Source organism: Parambassis ranga, chromosome 22 (assembly GCF_900634625.1).
Source record: "Parambassis ranga chromosome 22, fParRan2.1, whole genome shotgun sequence".
Classification (NCBI taxonomy): Eukaryota; Metazoa; Chordata; class Actinopteri; family Ambassidae; genus Parambassis; species Parambassis ranga.
Genome location: NC_041042.1, coordinates 20,442,209 through 20,456,199, shown reverse-complemented (window position 1 = coordinate 20,456,199; position 13,991 = coordinate 20,442,209). Strand labels below are relative to the sequence as shown.

The following is a 13,991-nucleotide window of genomic DNA, read 5'->3' as shown; positions in this document are numbered from 1 at the left end:
CAATGTGTGTATGAGAGCCCTGATTATTAGGTATGATTCTATAGAATATAGTGGAGGCTAGCTGCCCACTCGAGTCCTTCTTCCTCACTTCTCCCCCCAACTTCAGGTTCATCGTTAACACATAGCACAATAGCCACATAGCAACCAACAAAATTACAAAACAGAATACACAAATAAAATTAGCACAAGCATTTGAAATATAAAAAATGCATACACATACATGTGGCAAATTGCATACAAAACATCTTTAAACAGTTATTCTTACTTGAATATTATTCTTACATAGAAATAAATAAAAGAAAATATAGCACGGGGCTATATAATTCTAAACATGTCATTTTATTGAACATATCAGGAAATATATGGCAGATTATATTACAACATTTACTGACATGTCAAAAAACAGGTAACCATACATTCATCAACCATTCAAGTTAGTAGCGTTAGATCATTGAGGCATTCCAGATGTTACGCAGTATCTAAAATATGTGCTTTAAATTTCATTTAGGACATGGTTTTTATGAACCTCGACTGTAGCTTAGTATATCCACTGTGAGATAGCAATCTTTCTGTATCTGTTTGCATTGTATTACATTTAGAGGACAGTTTATCATGATTACAAACCTAAACTTCTACAACATGGTCAGAGTTACCACAGATTACTCCAGCATCTTCATAGTGGGCACAGTTATGTGTGCCCACACCAGCATGTTTGCAGTGCAGCAGGCTGGACTCTGTCCCTTCACACTGAACATCATCAAGAAGAATTCGTAGACCCTTCCCCTCACCAAACTCAGAGTTCTTAACTGCCTGCAGGGCATATTGAAATCCCAGCTGCCGGCAAACCACTCCAGCATTCTCAGTGGACCATAGATCATCACAAATTGTACCCCACTCCCCATTTATGTAGATCTCCACCCGTCCACGGTCACTGTGGCCACGTTCAATTCCAGCTAGCCTCACTGCTCCACTTTGGAGCTCAGATGCACTTCCTGGCCTGTATTGGTACTTCCTGCGCCGGCCTTTCCGCCTTGAATTTTTAGGTGGTTTGGTAGTTGTTGTTGGTACAGGGGTGGTCAGGTTTGTTCCAAGTTCACCAAGATGATTAATAAGTTCTTTGAACCAGTCATAGGACTCTGTTGTTTGGGGCTCAGACTTATGTGTCTCAACACCAGTCAACGCTACTGAAAGAATTATGAAAACAATGTAATAAAATGAGAAAATAAATAGTATAAAAAATTAAATATTATTTTCACACATATGCATAATGTCCAGAAAATGTCTAGAGTGTCTTCTGCAGTCCATGTCTGGCACTTTTAAGAGAAATACAGATTTGTTGTTGCTGGAGAAGTATGACTATTTGGTAATAATAACCACTATTTTTTATGAAAATTAAAAATTACACTGAAAAAATGTCCTGCAGACTCTACTTGTTTGGTGTGACTAAGAAGACTCCTACATCCAGCTTTCTCGGGTGATGTCCGAAAAAGCCTGCAGAACATGTGAAAGTGTGAAATGGACATGTCAGCGAGAAGAGTTGTGTAGGTAGACTTACTTTCCTGGGGTACAAATTTGATGGGATTACTTCTTATTCTGACAGGAAGGGGGTCATAGTGACATTGCCTAGGTGGAGCACGTCTGAAAAACAACACAAAACAAAAACTGATATTAGAAAGTAGAAGTTTTTTTTTTTTTAAAGAATTAATACATTAATTGCAGTTGCCACACAATCAGCAATAACTAAACAAAGCACTACTAATAATCTGCTCAAATAACATTATTGGGTAGCGTTAATATTGAGTCTGTGTCATGCCAAAACAATGTCTGACTCCAAAATGTCTGGCCAGTGATGACATGTTTAGCTGCATGTCCTGACTACATCACTAGCTGCCGCAGTAGTGTGTAGCAACAATTTTGTTTGATATCCAACCCTATGACAATCCAGGGTCAAGGCCAGTAGTCAAAGCCAGAAACTGTGTCACTGAAGACTTTCTTTGGCTTCAGTTCATCAACAGCCACTGATGTCCTCAACGACATATAAACCTGTATTTCCCACCAAACAGTTAAATGTGATAAAGCTGCTTTGAGCTTCAGGGAGGGGCCTTAAGGAATTCGAACGATTCCAGTTGCCGTGCTCTTGAATGAAATATGGACATTCAAGATTCCAAGCATTTAATGTCAGATGCACTTAAGGAAGTAATAATAATAATTTTATTAATATTAATAATTTTATAATAATAATAATAATAATAAGTAATAATGTCTTATTGTGCAGATGTGAGTTTATTTGTGCAAACATCTTGTATGTGCACCAAGAACAGATTAAGAGGTACAACTGCATGAGGTTGTTCAAGGCTGCATTCTACATAAAATATTTAAAAGCCTGATGGTTCAGGGGAAGAAAGGGCTCTTCAGTTTCGAGGTTCTGCATTGCACACTTATACACGTACATATATCTCCTTCCACAAGGCAGAGGAGTGAACATTAAAAGTCGAAGGTGAGTGGGGTGCTTGAGGATGGCACCGGCTCTTCTGTGGTAGTAGATGCTGCAGGTCTTTGCACAGTCTGCACCTGGGGTCCTGTCTGGTGTGGTAGACCCCAGCTGCTATCGATCTTGTGCTCAGGGCCTGTTCCTGTGGGGCTATCATTAGTGCCTCTGTGCTGTCTTTCAGTCCAGCTTTTTTCCAGCCACTGGTAGGACTTCTCGATATCAGCCACTTCCTGTATCTGTCGGTGGTACATTCCGTGGAGGGGCTTGTCCTGCCATGATGGTTCTTGCTCCTCTTCCTCTGCATCGGGCTTCTGTTGCCTGAGGTATTCACTAAGTATTCCATCGCTTGGGGCCATCTTCCTGATGTACTTGTGGATTTTTGCTGTTTCATCTTGGATGGTGGCTCTGATGCTCACCAGTCCCCGGCCTCCTTCCTTCCTCTTTGTTATCATTTGACCACACTTGTCCAGTCCGAATGACATTCCAATGTCATTGCTGTATATCCTGTTGGTATGGATCGGTGAGTCGATGTCTCACTCAATCTTGGCATACAGCTTGATGTCATCCATGTACAGGAGGTGGCTGATGGTTGCTCCATTTCGTAGTCGGTAACCGAGGCCAATCTTGGTGATGAGCTGGCTGAAGGGGTTCAGGCCTATGCAGAACAGCAGCGGAGACATCTCCTTGGTAGATGCCACACTTGATGGAGACTTGTGCAATTGGCTTGAGGTTGGCCACAAGGGTTGTTTTCCACAGCCCCATTGAGTTCCTTATAAAGGTCCTTAGGTTAGGTTAGTTATTGATGTTGTACAGCTCCAGGCATTCCAGGATCCATGTGTGTGGCATCGAGTTGTATGCTTTCTTGTAGTCAATCCAGGCAGTGCACAGGTTGGTCTGTCTGGTCTTACAGTCCCGAGTGACTGCTTTATTCACCAGTAGTTGATGTTTTGCTGGTGTCCTGGTGACCTATTCCTTTCTGGGCCCTGCTCATGTACTGAGCCATGTGCTTACTCATCTTAGCCGCTATGATGCCTGACAGGAGCTTCTATGTTCTGCAGAGGCAGGTTATTGGCCGGTAGTTGGAGGGGACTGCTCCCTTTTGGGGGTCCTTCAGGACCTGTCCTGCCTTCAGTTAGCCACTCTGGGTCCCACCTACTAGCAACTGGTTCATTTGAGCTGCCAGGTGGTCATGGGAGCCAGTTAGCTTCTTCAGCCAGTAGGTGTGGATCATGTCAGGGCCCAGTGCTGTCCAGTTCTTCATGTTTGAAACCCTCTCTCAGTGCTTTTTGACTTACACTACTAGACTTAGTAAAATTTCTTGAAGTAAGTGAAGGTTCTTGTCATCCAGGTCATTTTCATTCAAGAGCTTAAAGTGAGGCAACTACACGAGTAGAGTTTTTTGTTTTGCTGCCTCTCCAAGCAGCTTCATCAATTCTGTTTTGTGGGAAAACATATCTTATATGTGACACATATATAAACCAGCGAAGCAGCTTCAAGGAACTGTACAAGTCCAGTTGTCTTGATTCAAGCTATTGAATAAAAATGACCTGGATGACAAGAACCTTCACTTACTTCAAGAAATTTTACTAAGTCTAGTAGTGTACCGGGTAAGTCAAATCTATATCAGTGACCTCCACTTTATTTTGTTTTAGTGTGTTTTTTAATTGAAATGATGGCAAAAAAAAATCCATAAAAGCAATGATTGCATCAACTACCTTGAGGGATCCACCACTTTATAAATGACTCCTGAAGGTGACGTAGCACTTGGTATTCCTGTAGACATGAAATACAGCTCACCTGAAAAAAAAAAATAGAAAAAGAGATAGGAGGACATAAAGAACACCACAGACAAAAGATGGTCTGAGATTGTGAGTTTTATTCATTACCAGATTCATCCTCAGCAAAGGAGATAATGTACTGGTGAAAATGATTGATGAGTCCAGGAAAGGAACAGGTCAGGCCAATCCCCATACAGATCTCATTATATATCCATTTCCTTGTGTTTTTGTTCTCTTGCAGACTCATCAAACGCCTGAAATAAAAGTGAAGATGAAGTATGAGCAGGGTTATTGACATTAAAAAGTTTCTTCAACTTTTAAAACCACTCTAAAGAACATAAAAATACCAATATAGTATATAGTAATATGGGCTCTATTAAATATTCTTTCCATAACTTTTATATATGCTATTTCAAACAAGTGAAAGTATATTAATTTCAAGCAATTGTCAAATGACTATAGAACAACGATTAAACCTGTTCAGATTTTCTGGTGCACTGAATTGAATATATAGTATTTTATGTCAACCAGCAATACTGAGTTGCCAACTCATGGGCATACCAATGGAGGCTAGGCTTTAGTGAGAAGTACACTACGAGTCAAAAGTTTTAGAACACCCCAATTATTCCATTTTTTTCTATTGAAAATTAGGCAGTCTATATCTCACTGTACTCTGAAATGAAAGCACTATTTATTTTGTGTTAGTTTCTGTTATTTCATTTATTCTGTTCTTATGTTATTTATAACAATACTATCTCTTCACAATTGAAAATGAGGAGAGAAGTTGATTATAACTTAATATAGTCGACTATTAAGGTGTGCTTGAAGCTGTTGTCCTTGTCTTGTGGCTTTGTGTCTGCCAGACCTCTTCTTGTCAGTTTCCCACAGTTTCTAAGTGCCATTAGAACACGATGGAGACTGTACTCACTGAGACCCTTGACTCTAGGATGCCAGAAAAGAACGGAATTTAACCCCTCCTGCACCCAATGAAAATCTTTTTGTTTTTTGTTGAGGGGATCAAATTATTGGTGGGGACAGTTTAGTCGCTGGCCATTGGTGGGGACGTGTCACCTCCCTCCATGCTAAAACTACACCCTTGGTTCACCTAAACTGCTGCTTCTGCTGATGTTCAGCAGCTAAACGTCTTCAAAACCTGTACGTGTGTGTGTGTGTATGTGTGCAGTGGGAGGGCCTCATGGGGAGTTCTGTGCACACATTTGTACATCTGATGCAGACAGATCAGTGATTGTGATTTTACCATTAAAAAAATGTGATATGATATTTTTGCCATATCGCCCACGCCTATAGCTACAGTGATACCAAAAGTTTCTTGCAGGTTTCAATTAAACAGCAATTTTTCATTGTTTGCTCAAATTACTTTTAGTGCTGTTCTTACCACAACTTGATACATACTTTAAGCATTTAAGCATTAAGTTAAATAAGTTAATCAATATTCCAGATTTAAACATACCCACTCATGAAGTCTCCAAATATGTACATTCCATTCAGGTTTGGGTATTCACAACCACGATAGACATAGCCACCAGTCACCGACTTGCCCATCTTGTGAGGATACGCATAAATAGGCAGGACATCATCTGATCAATAAAAAAGTCATATGTAAAACACACACACACACAAACTCCACAAGACTTATAATCTTTAACAGCATAAGTAAACTAAAAATAAGAGTTCCATACTGAGTGGAAGGAAGAATGCCAAGGCTAGCTGGGAATTCCAAATAAATCAGAAACCTGAGGAAAAATAATAAGAAACCAGTTCCTGCTTTTCAGCAGGACAAACTCTGGCACAGTATGTACCATGGTCAGATAGTAGTGGCTGAAAAAACAGGTGGTGACAGGTGTAGCAATCACTAGTGGCAGCAAGCCTTAGCAACACCATGATCAAGAAGGATAGGATAGTTTTAACATCCTATTTAATATCCTTAAAGAAGAGTTAGAAATTGGGAGATTCCAACACCAGATATTTTATCTTATCAACTGATAAACTAGAGGATGTTTTTGTGACAAATAATTTAATCCTGCATCAAAAATCTAAGAAGCTTAGTATCACCCCAGTCTCTGCATAGTGGCAATTAATATACTATTGGCACAGCTGTGTTTATACCACCCAAAGAAATTACACAAAGTGTTTTAACAAGACACTGTAAATGCCAATGTATGTTATGTAAACTAAGCAATTGTATGAAAAAAAGTACATTAAAGGTAGGGTAGGAGATTTCATTCTGATGCACTTTTAGTGCATATTGTAAAGAGTACGCTAATTAGTACTAATGTACTCTTTACAATCCGATAGCAACCCATTAGTTAGACATTTTCACATTAAAACAAAGAATATTAATCATCTGTGGAAGCTATAAAACACTAAAAACATCAGCCAGTCATCCGGGTGGACCCTGCACGGACTATTGGCTGGTTGTCACTCTCTTCCTGCTCTGCACGCACCAGAGAGGTACGTGGACTTGAAGCATGTGAACGTCAAACGTGTGATAGGAATGCTCCAGGCTCAGGATTTGAATTCTGACCTGTCAATTAGTAAACAATAAACATTTATATATTGTCAATAAACAGAGCTTTATTGTCCTTAAACAAGTCATGTATATCATTGGTGTTCAGACTAAAGTAGAGCAGGTAGGTGATGATGTGGTGATGTGAGGTAGCTAAATATCTGTAGGGAGCAGACTGCTCTGTAAACAACATGTATTCCGGTCGTAGTCACAAAGCGAAGGCAATTGTCTTTTTACTAATGTAATTAATGCAATGATCAACAAAGATTTTGATCGATGATCAGCAAACGCCGTAGAACCAATAAAGATAATGTAACATACAAATATTAGTGAATACACATACATAATATCAACAAAAACACAGCAAAAAATCAGACATAAACATACCACTTTGGCCTGCTTGTGAAAAGGCTGGTTTAGCAATATTTGTTATAAAAAAGGAAAAAGGAGCCTAACTAGCTGATAATGTTCAGGGAAGAGGGTGCACAGCATGACAATAGATAGAAGATCAGTGTAGCTGACTGTAGCAGGCCTCTGGTCTGTGTGAGTTCAACTCTGTGAACGTGTGGATGACTGTCTGCAACAATACATCCCGTCTCCCGGTGTTTAATGTGCGTGAGCCGCTGTAACACCGTGATCAATACTGGGATTAATTTTTATTGCCACCTTTTGGACAGACGCTCTCCTCTGTGCACCGTGTTTCTCCTTCCAGGACCAATCCGACCAATCACAGCATGGTTGATGCACAGCCTTGAGAGAAAAAGTTCTGCCCAGACCCTGTGCACGAGATCGCTGCACAACGGGCGGTCCGAGATAAAAAAATGACGTCATTTTGTGGGAGTAACGTCTGCAGGGGGAGGGAGTTCTCTGTTCTCGCGGAGTATGGATCCAGCTTTACTCTTAAGATGTCATGTTCATCAATGAATGAGCTCAGTTTGTGAGGCTTAGATTGAGTTTTCATTTCCTTTTTTTGTTTCAAGGTCTTGATCTCATCCCCGAATGCTTCTTCTTAAACTGCATGTAATATAAACTCTCCAGCAGCTTTCCTTTGGAGTCGGTCCAAAAGGATTGCATTTCTTCAATATCTAACTCTTTCTTAGAGAAGGTAGCAATTCTTGTGGCTATCACCGCAGCAGAGAGCTCCAGTCTTAGGATGGTTGTTACCTTTGTTGGGCCAACTCTTGCCTTACCCATTACAAGGGTGCAGTGGACCTCTTGAGACTTGGTTTCGGCTTTGAGGTATGATAAGATAAGATAATATAAGATAAGATAAGATAAAACTTTATTAATCCCGAAGGAAATTCTTGTGCCAGAGGTATTAAGTTACATTAAATGCAGTTAAGTACAGAGTATAAGTGTCACTATAATCCAAAAAGAGTACAGTACGCGGTATGAGCACAATATATGATACATGGATACAATATGGAGATGTAAGGTGCTAAGTAAACATAATATAGGAATGACAGTGATGCCTGACATGATTATCTAGCGCTTCTCCCTACAGAAAGGGGAGGAGTTATACAGTCTGATGGCCACTGGCAGGAAGGACCTCCTGTGGCGTTCTGTGCTGCTCCTCGGTAGTCTCAGTCTACCGCTGAATGTGCTCCTGTAGGACAGCAGTGTGTCGTGCAGGGGGTGAGACGTGTTGTTACGAATACTGAGGAGTTTCCTCAGTATCCTCCTCTCTGTCACCTCCACCACAGACTCCAGCTCCACTCCCAGCACCGAGCCAGCCTTCCTAATGAGCTTGTTGAGTCTGTTGGTGTCGGCCGTCTTCATCCTGCTGCCCCAGCACACTACAGCGTAGAAGATGACGCTGGAGACCACTGAGTGGTAAAATCTGCAGGATGGTCTGGCAGACGTTAAAGGACCTGAGTCTCCTCAGTAGATACAGGCGACTCTGTCCCTTCCTGTATATTGCCTCTGCGTTTGTGGACCAGTCCAGTTTGTGGTCAATGTGGACACCCAGGTATTTGTAGCTGTCCACAATGTCCACGTTGGTACCCTTGATGCTGACCGGGTTAGGGAGTGTCTGGTGCTTCCTGAAGTCCACCACCAGCTCTCTTGTCTTTGTGACATTCAGCTGCAGGTGGTTCTGTCCGCACCACTCCACAAAGCTGTCCACCACACTCATATACTCCGCCTCCCGACCTCTGCTGGTACAGCCCACAATGGCAGAGTCATCCGAGAAAACACTCCACACACTCCATAGCCAGATGTACTGGCATCAGAAAAATGGTGTAGTTCATATCGTTAAACATTCTTAAAAGTTACTGGCACATAGCAACATGATATCCTAACTGAAGACAGGTTGTAGAGGTCTTGAAGTCAGGCTTCCCAATGTGGCCTGAGGTCATCTGGAAGTGGCTCATCCCAGTCCAGCTGGTCTTGGCACATCCTTTGTAGGATTCTTTTCCCAACAAGAATGTAGGGAGCAACAAATCCAAGAGGGTAGCCACTGTTGATAGGACTCCTCTCCTAGTGAAGGGATTCTCTTTTACTGTAACTCTGAAGTGAAATGTGTCTGAAGTCACACACCACTGGACCCCAAGGGCTCTCTCAATCTTTGGCTCTCCTAAGGCTAAGCCCAGATCAGTTGCTCCTCCTACACATTCCTCTTTTGGGATTGTGGCAAGCACATTCTTGTTGTTGCTGATAAACTTGTGTAGGTGCAAATTCCCAGTATGGCAGAGGTCTCTTGCTTCCCTTACAAGGTGGATCACCTCTTCTTCAAAATACACACTTGCTAATCCATCATCAACATAAAAATTATGCTGTAAGAACGTGATGGTTGCTTGGCTGAATTTTTTTCACCTTGTGTGGCAAAATGAATGCTTAAAACCAAAGTTTGCACATCCAGGAGAGAACCTTCATACGGAATACAGATGGTGGCTCTTCCATGTTACCTTCTTCCCACCACAGGAATTGAAAGTAGTCCTGATCCTTTGCAGTGACATGAAACTGATGGAACATGCGCTCCACATCACACATAAAGGCTACATGTCCCTTCATAAATCTACATAAAACCCCTACAAGGGTGTTTGTGAGGTCAGGTCCAGTCAGTAGATGCTCATTCAGAGATGTATTTTGAAATCTTGCTGAGCAATCAAACACCACACGGATCTTGTCTGGTTTTTGGGGGTGGCAAATGCCATGGTGAGGAGTATACCATACAGGTTGATTCCTTATTTCCATCTCTGGAACTATTTCAGCATCACCTCCTTCTATTATATTGTATTATATTGTATTTTGAAATCTTGCTGAGCAATCAAACACCACACGGATCTTGTCTGGTTTTTGGGGGTGGCAAATGCCATGGTGAGGAGTATACCATACAGGTTGATTGCTTATTTCCATCTCTGGAACTATTTCAGCATAACTGCATTCATGCAGGATGTAATAGAAGGAGGTGTCCTTCTATTACATCCTGCATGAATGCTATGTAGTCCTTACAGTAGCAGTCATCTTTCTTCAGACGCCTCTCCAGACATTTTAGTCTATGTTCTGCACAAGGTTTGTTATTTGGTAAGTTTGGTCTTCCTTCTTTAAAAGGCAGTGGCAGCTCATAATGGCCATCCTCCTTTTGTTTTATGCCTTCCTTTAGCGTCGCCAAGAACAACATATCTTGTTGCTGCTTCAAAGACCTTCATTATCTCAGCTGGTGTGATCACTTCCTTAACTTTGTTCTTGTTCACAAAGTGTACTTCACTTTTGAGGTTGTGACAGGCTTCTACAGCTGGGAGGACTTGCTTCATAATATTTCGATGACTTACACCTATTTCATCTTCATAGATGAAAGTAGTCAATGATGCTCCATCCTAACACAGACCTTTGTGCAAATGGCTGGTCTTCTTTACCACTGACTACATTTATAGGCAGTAAAGCTTGAGGACAGTTATAGCCAATCAACAATCCAACTTTACAGTCCAGTTCAGGAGCCATTTCTTCTCTCAGATGTTTCAGATCGGGCCAGTTCTCTGCTGTCTTGCATGTAGGGATATGGGATCTGTTAGCAGTTATGTAATCTCTGGTGTAAGTTGTTGGCAGTTTAACTATTGTTTCAGAATTCATGCCTCTCACTTGTAAGCCATTTAACTTCTGACTGGATACAATCTTTGTTTTGGATGTGATTGTGAAAATCTTTAGTATAACTGGCTCTGTCTTAACATTCAGCATTTCAGCTGTGTCTTTCAGGGTGTCGCTTTGTGTGTCGAGCAAGGCATACACAGTCTTCTCTTTCTCTGGTCCACAGTGGACACATAGACTGGAATGACTGAGGAGGTACAACTGCTGCCTTTTTGTCGCACAACTGTATTGGATGTCACTGGTCTGGACTCTTGTTCCTGTGAATCAGATGCTCTTTCTGCTTTTTGATTCACTTTCAGCTGCTGTTGATCACCCCTTTTTGTCTGTTCATTCTCTCTTTTCTCTCTGTCTTGATGTAGGCATGTTGGGTGAGGTTTTTGGCAGTGGTCACAGACACTTCTGGAAGCACAGTCTTTGGAGTTATGACCAAGTTCATACAACCAAAGCACAACTTCTCATTCTGTGCAAAATTCACTCTCTCTTCAACTGGCCTTTCTATAAACTTTCGACATTTGTGAAGTGTGTGCCATGGTTTCTTACAAAATGCACACATGGTACTTGTCTTCTCACTGGAACTAGTGGTAAATGTTTTGCCACTTAAGGTGTGGTTTCTTTTTGGCTTCTCTTTATCAGTTTGCCTGCCATCTAGTTCTGTTGGCTTTAAGGCTAGCAGTGAGGTGATAGGATTGCATGCAATTCTGGCTGACTTGTGGGAGCTGTGGCTTGAGAAGGCATGAATGGCTGAGAGAGATTAACAGGAAGACTTGGTTGATAGATGGAACCACTTCCTTTCTCTTCTCCTCTAATTTTGATAGTGGTACTTTCTGAGCTCTTTTATTTGCATTTCTCATTGGCAGTTCTGGTTATGGCACAGCATACATCACACTTTCTCATTTTCTCAATTTCAGGTTCAGTGATTCGTATTTCTTCATAAATGTGGCTGATAGATTGAATTGCATTGATGGTGCTCACGCTTCAGTAATTAACCCTCAGGCGTCACTTTAATTTACTACCTGTCATTAGGGGACAAAAACGTCCACTTCCCAAAAACTGCTATAAAAAATTAACAGATTAATATTTTTTCTTACTTTTTTCTGCATAAATATGTTAAACAACTTCAGCCCTGCTCAAAACTACCAAACATTAAATCATTTTGAGGAATTTAACCCTTTAAATGCCAGTTTGATTACTTGATGTCACAGTAATTTTTTATGAAGAAAACACAAAAAATGAGTTATTTTCCACAAAACAAAAGTTACGTGGCTGAGGCATTATTTTTAAATCTGTCATGGATATGTCAAAGATTAGCCAAAATATTGAGTTTGATGCATTATTAGTTTTTGTGTAGCAGCAGTTTAAAAAATTGCTACCCTTTTGTGTCATTAGGGGACAAAAACGTCCACTTCCAAAAAACTGCTATAAAAAATTAACAGATTAATATTTTTTCTTACTATTTTCTGCATAAATATGTTAAACTTCAGCCCTGCTCAAAACTACCAAACATTAAATCATTTTGAGGAATTTAACCCTTTAAATGCCAGTTTGATTACTTGATGTCACAGTAATTTTTTATGAAGAAAACACAAAAAATGAGTTATTTTCCACAAAACAAAAGTTAGGTGGCTGAGGCATTATTTTTAAATCTGTCATGGATATGTCAAAGATTAGCCAAAATATTGAGTTTGATGCATTATTAGTTTTTGTGTAGCAGCAGTTTAAAAAATTGCTACCCTTTTGTGTCATTAGGGGACAAAAACGTCCACTTCCAAAAAACTGCTATAAAAAATTAACAGATTAATATTTTTTCTTACTATTTTCTGCATAAATATGTTAAACTTCAGCCCTGCTCAAAACTACCAAACATTAAATCATTTTGAGGAATTTAACCCTTTAAATGCCAGTTTGATTACTTGATGTCACAGTAATTTTTTATGAAGAAAACACAAAAAATGAGTTATTTTCCACAAAACAAAAGTTAGGTGGCTGAGGCATTATTTTTAAATCTGTCATGGATATGTCAAAGATTAGCCAAAATATTGAGTTTGATGCATTATTAGTTTTTGTGTAGCAGCAGTTTAAAATGGTATTTTCCACTGAGGTCCCATTAACACCTATTATAATACTACATTTTTTAATATCATAGCTATAACAACATATAACCATGCATTTCTTGATGTAAGGGTTTCATTTTTGAAAAAAATAGTTAAATTTGACATTTTCTACTTCCTACTACTACTTTTCTACTACTTTTCTACTCATTTTCAAAAATGAAACCCTTACATCAAGAAATGCATGGTTATATGTTGTTATAGTTATGATATTAAAAAATGTAGTATTATAATAGGAGTTAATGGGACCTAAGTGGAAAATACCAAGTTGACAAAATGCTTGATCAGAGTCTTCAGTTTGGCATCTTGTAGGGATTTTCCCTTTTCAGTATGCTTGCATGTACGCTGGCTTCGCCAGATGTCTTGAGGGTGCCTATCTGTCCCTACTGGAGATTGTTGAATTTGCTCACTTATAGCTTGTTGCTGTATGGTAGCTTGCTCCACATTGACATCTTCTTGTACATTAGGCACTACATAACTGACTTCTCTGGCGAATTGCACTGTACTCATATCCCTGTCTGATCTATGCAGAGGACTACTGAGTGATGTATAAGTTATCTAGAAAGAGTGACTTTAAGTGGTGATGTAAACAGCTATTTTAAGCTCTCTTGTAATAGCCTACATGTAGTACTAAAATATAACACATTGACTTGTAGGAATATCAAAAGAAAAAATGTAACAAAGGTTGCAAATTTGACTGCAGGACACTTTAAATACAAACAATGCAATATTAAATATGTAAGGTGGAAAAATAGCCTATACTTAAAAGACTTAAAATAATTAACTTTCAAAATCTTAAACACTTACATTTAAAAATAAAAAAATTGCATTACTTCCAAGACACGAACTTGAGTGCTTTTTTGCCTAACCGTTACTTGTCAAGTAGCTGCTTTTGCCATTAAGAAGCGTTAAGTCCAATCGTGGTACTTCCCTCAGTAGACAGCCGCATAGCACCTCTTGTTAGCCGCTTTCGGTCCATCCGTGGATACATATTACAACAT

General features: G+C 39.9%; 1 protein-coding gene across 2 annotated transcripts in view; it reads right to left on the bottom strand.

Annotated features, from left to right (window-relative positions):
• Window positions 1-320: 320 nt before the first annotated feature.
• The window catches only part of hhipl1 (HHIP-like 1), a 29,475-nt gene continuing 15,804 nt past the window's right edge, over window positions 321-13,991 (bottom strand). Inside the window, exons 5-9 of one of the 2 annotated variants that reach the window (XM_028395714.1) lie at window positions 5,741-5,867; window positions 4,378-4,523; window positions 4,207-4,288; window positions 1,556-1,638; window positions 321-1,184 (exon numbers count right to left, since the gene is read on the bottom strand). In XM_028395714.1, coding sequence (XP_028251515.1) covers window positions 625-1,184; window positions 1,556-1,638; window positions 4,207-4,288; window positions 4,378-4,523; window positions 5,741-5,867 — 998 coding nt within the window. In that variant the 3' untranslated portion in view covers window positions 321-624. The remainder of the gene's footprint in view (window positions 1,185-1,555; window positions 1,639-4,206; window positions 4,289-4,377; window positions 4,524-5,740; window positions 5,868-13,991) is intronic. The other variant, XM_028395715.1, reaches the window with a different exon arrangement.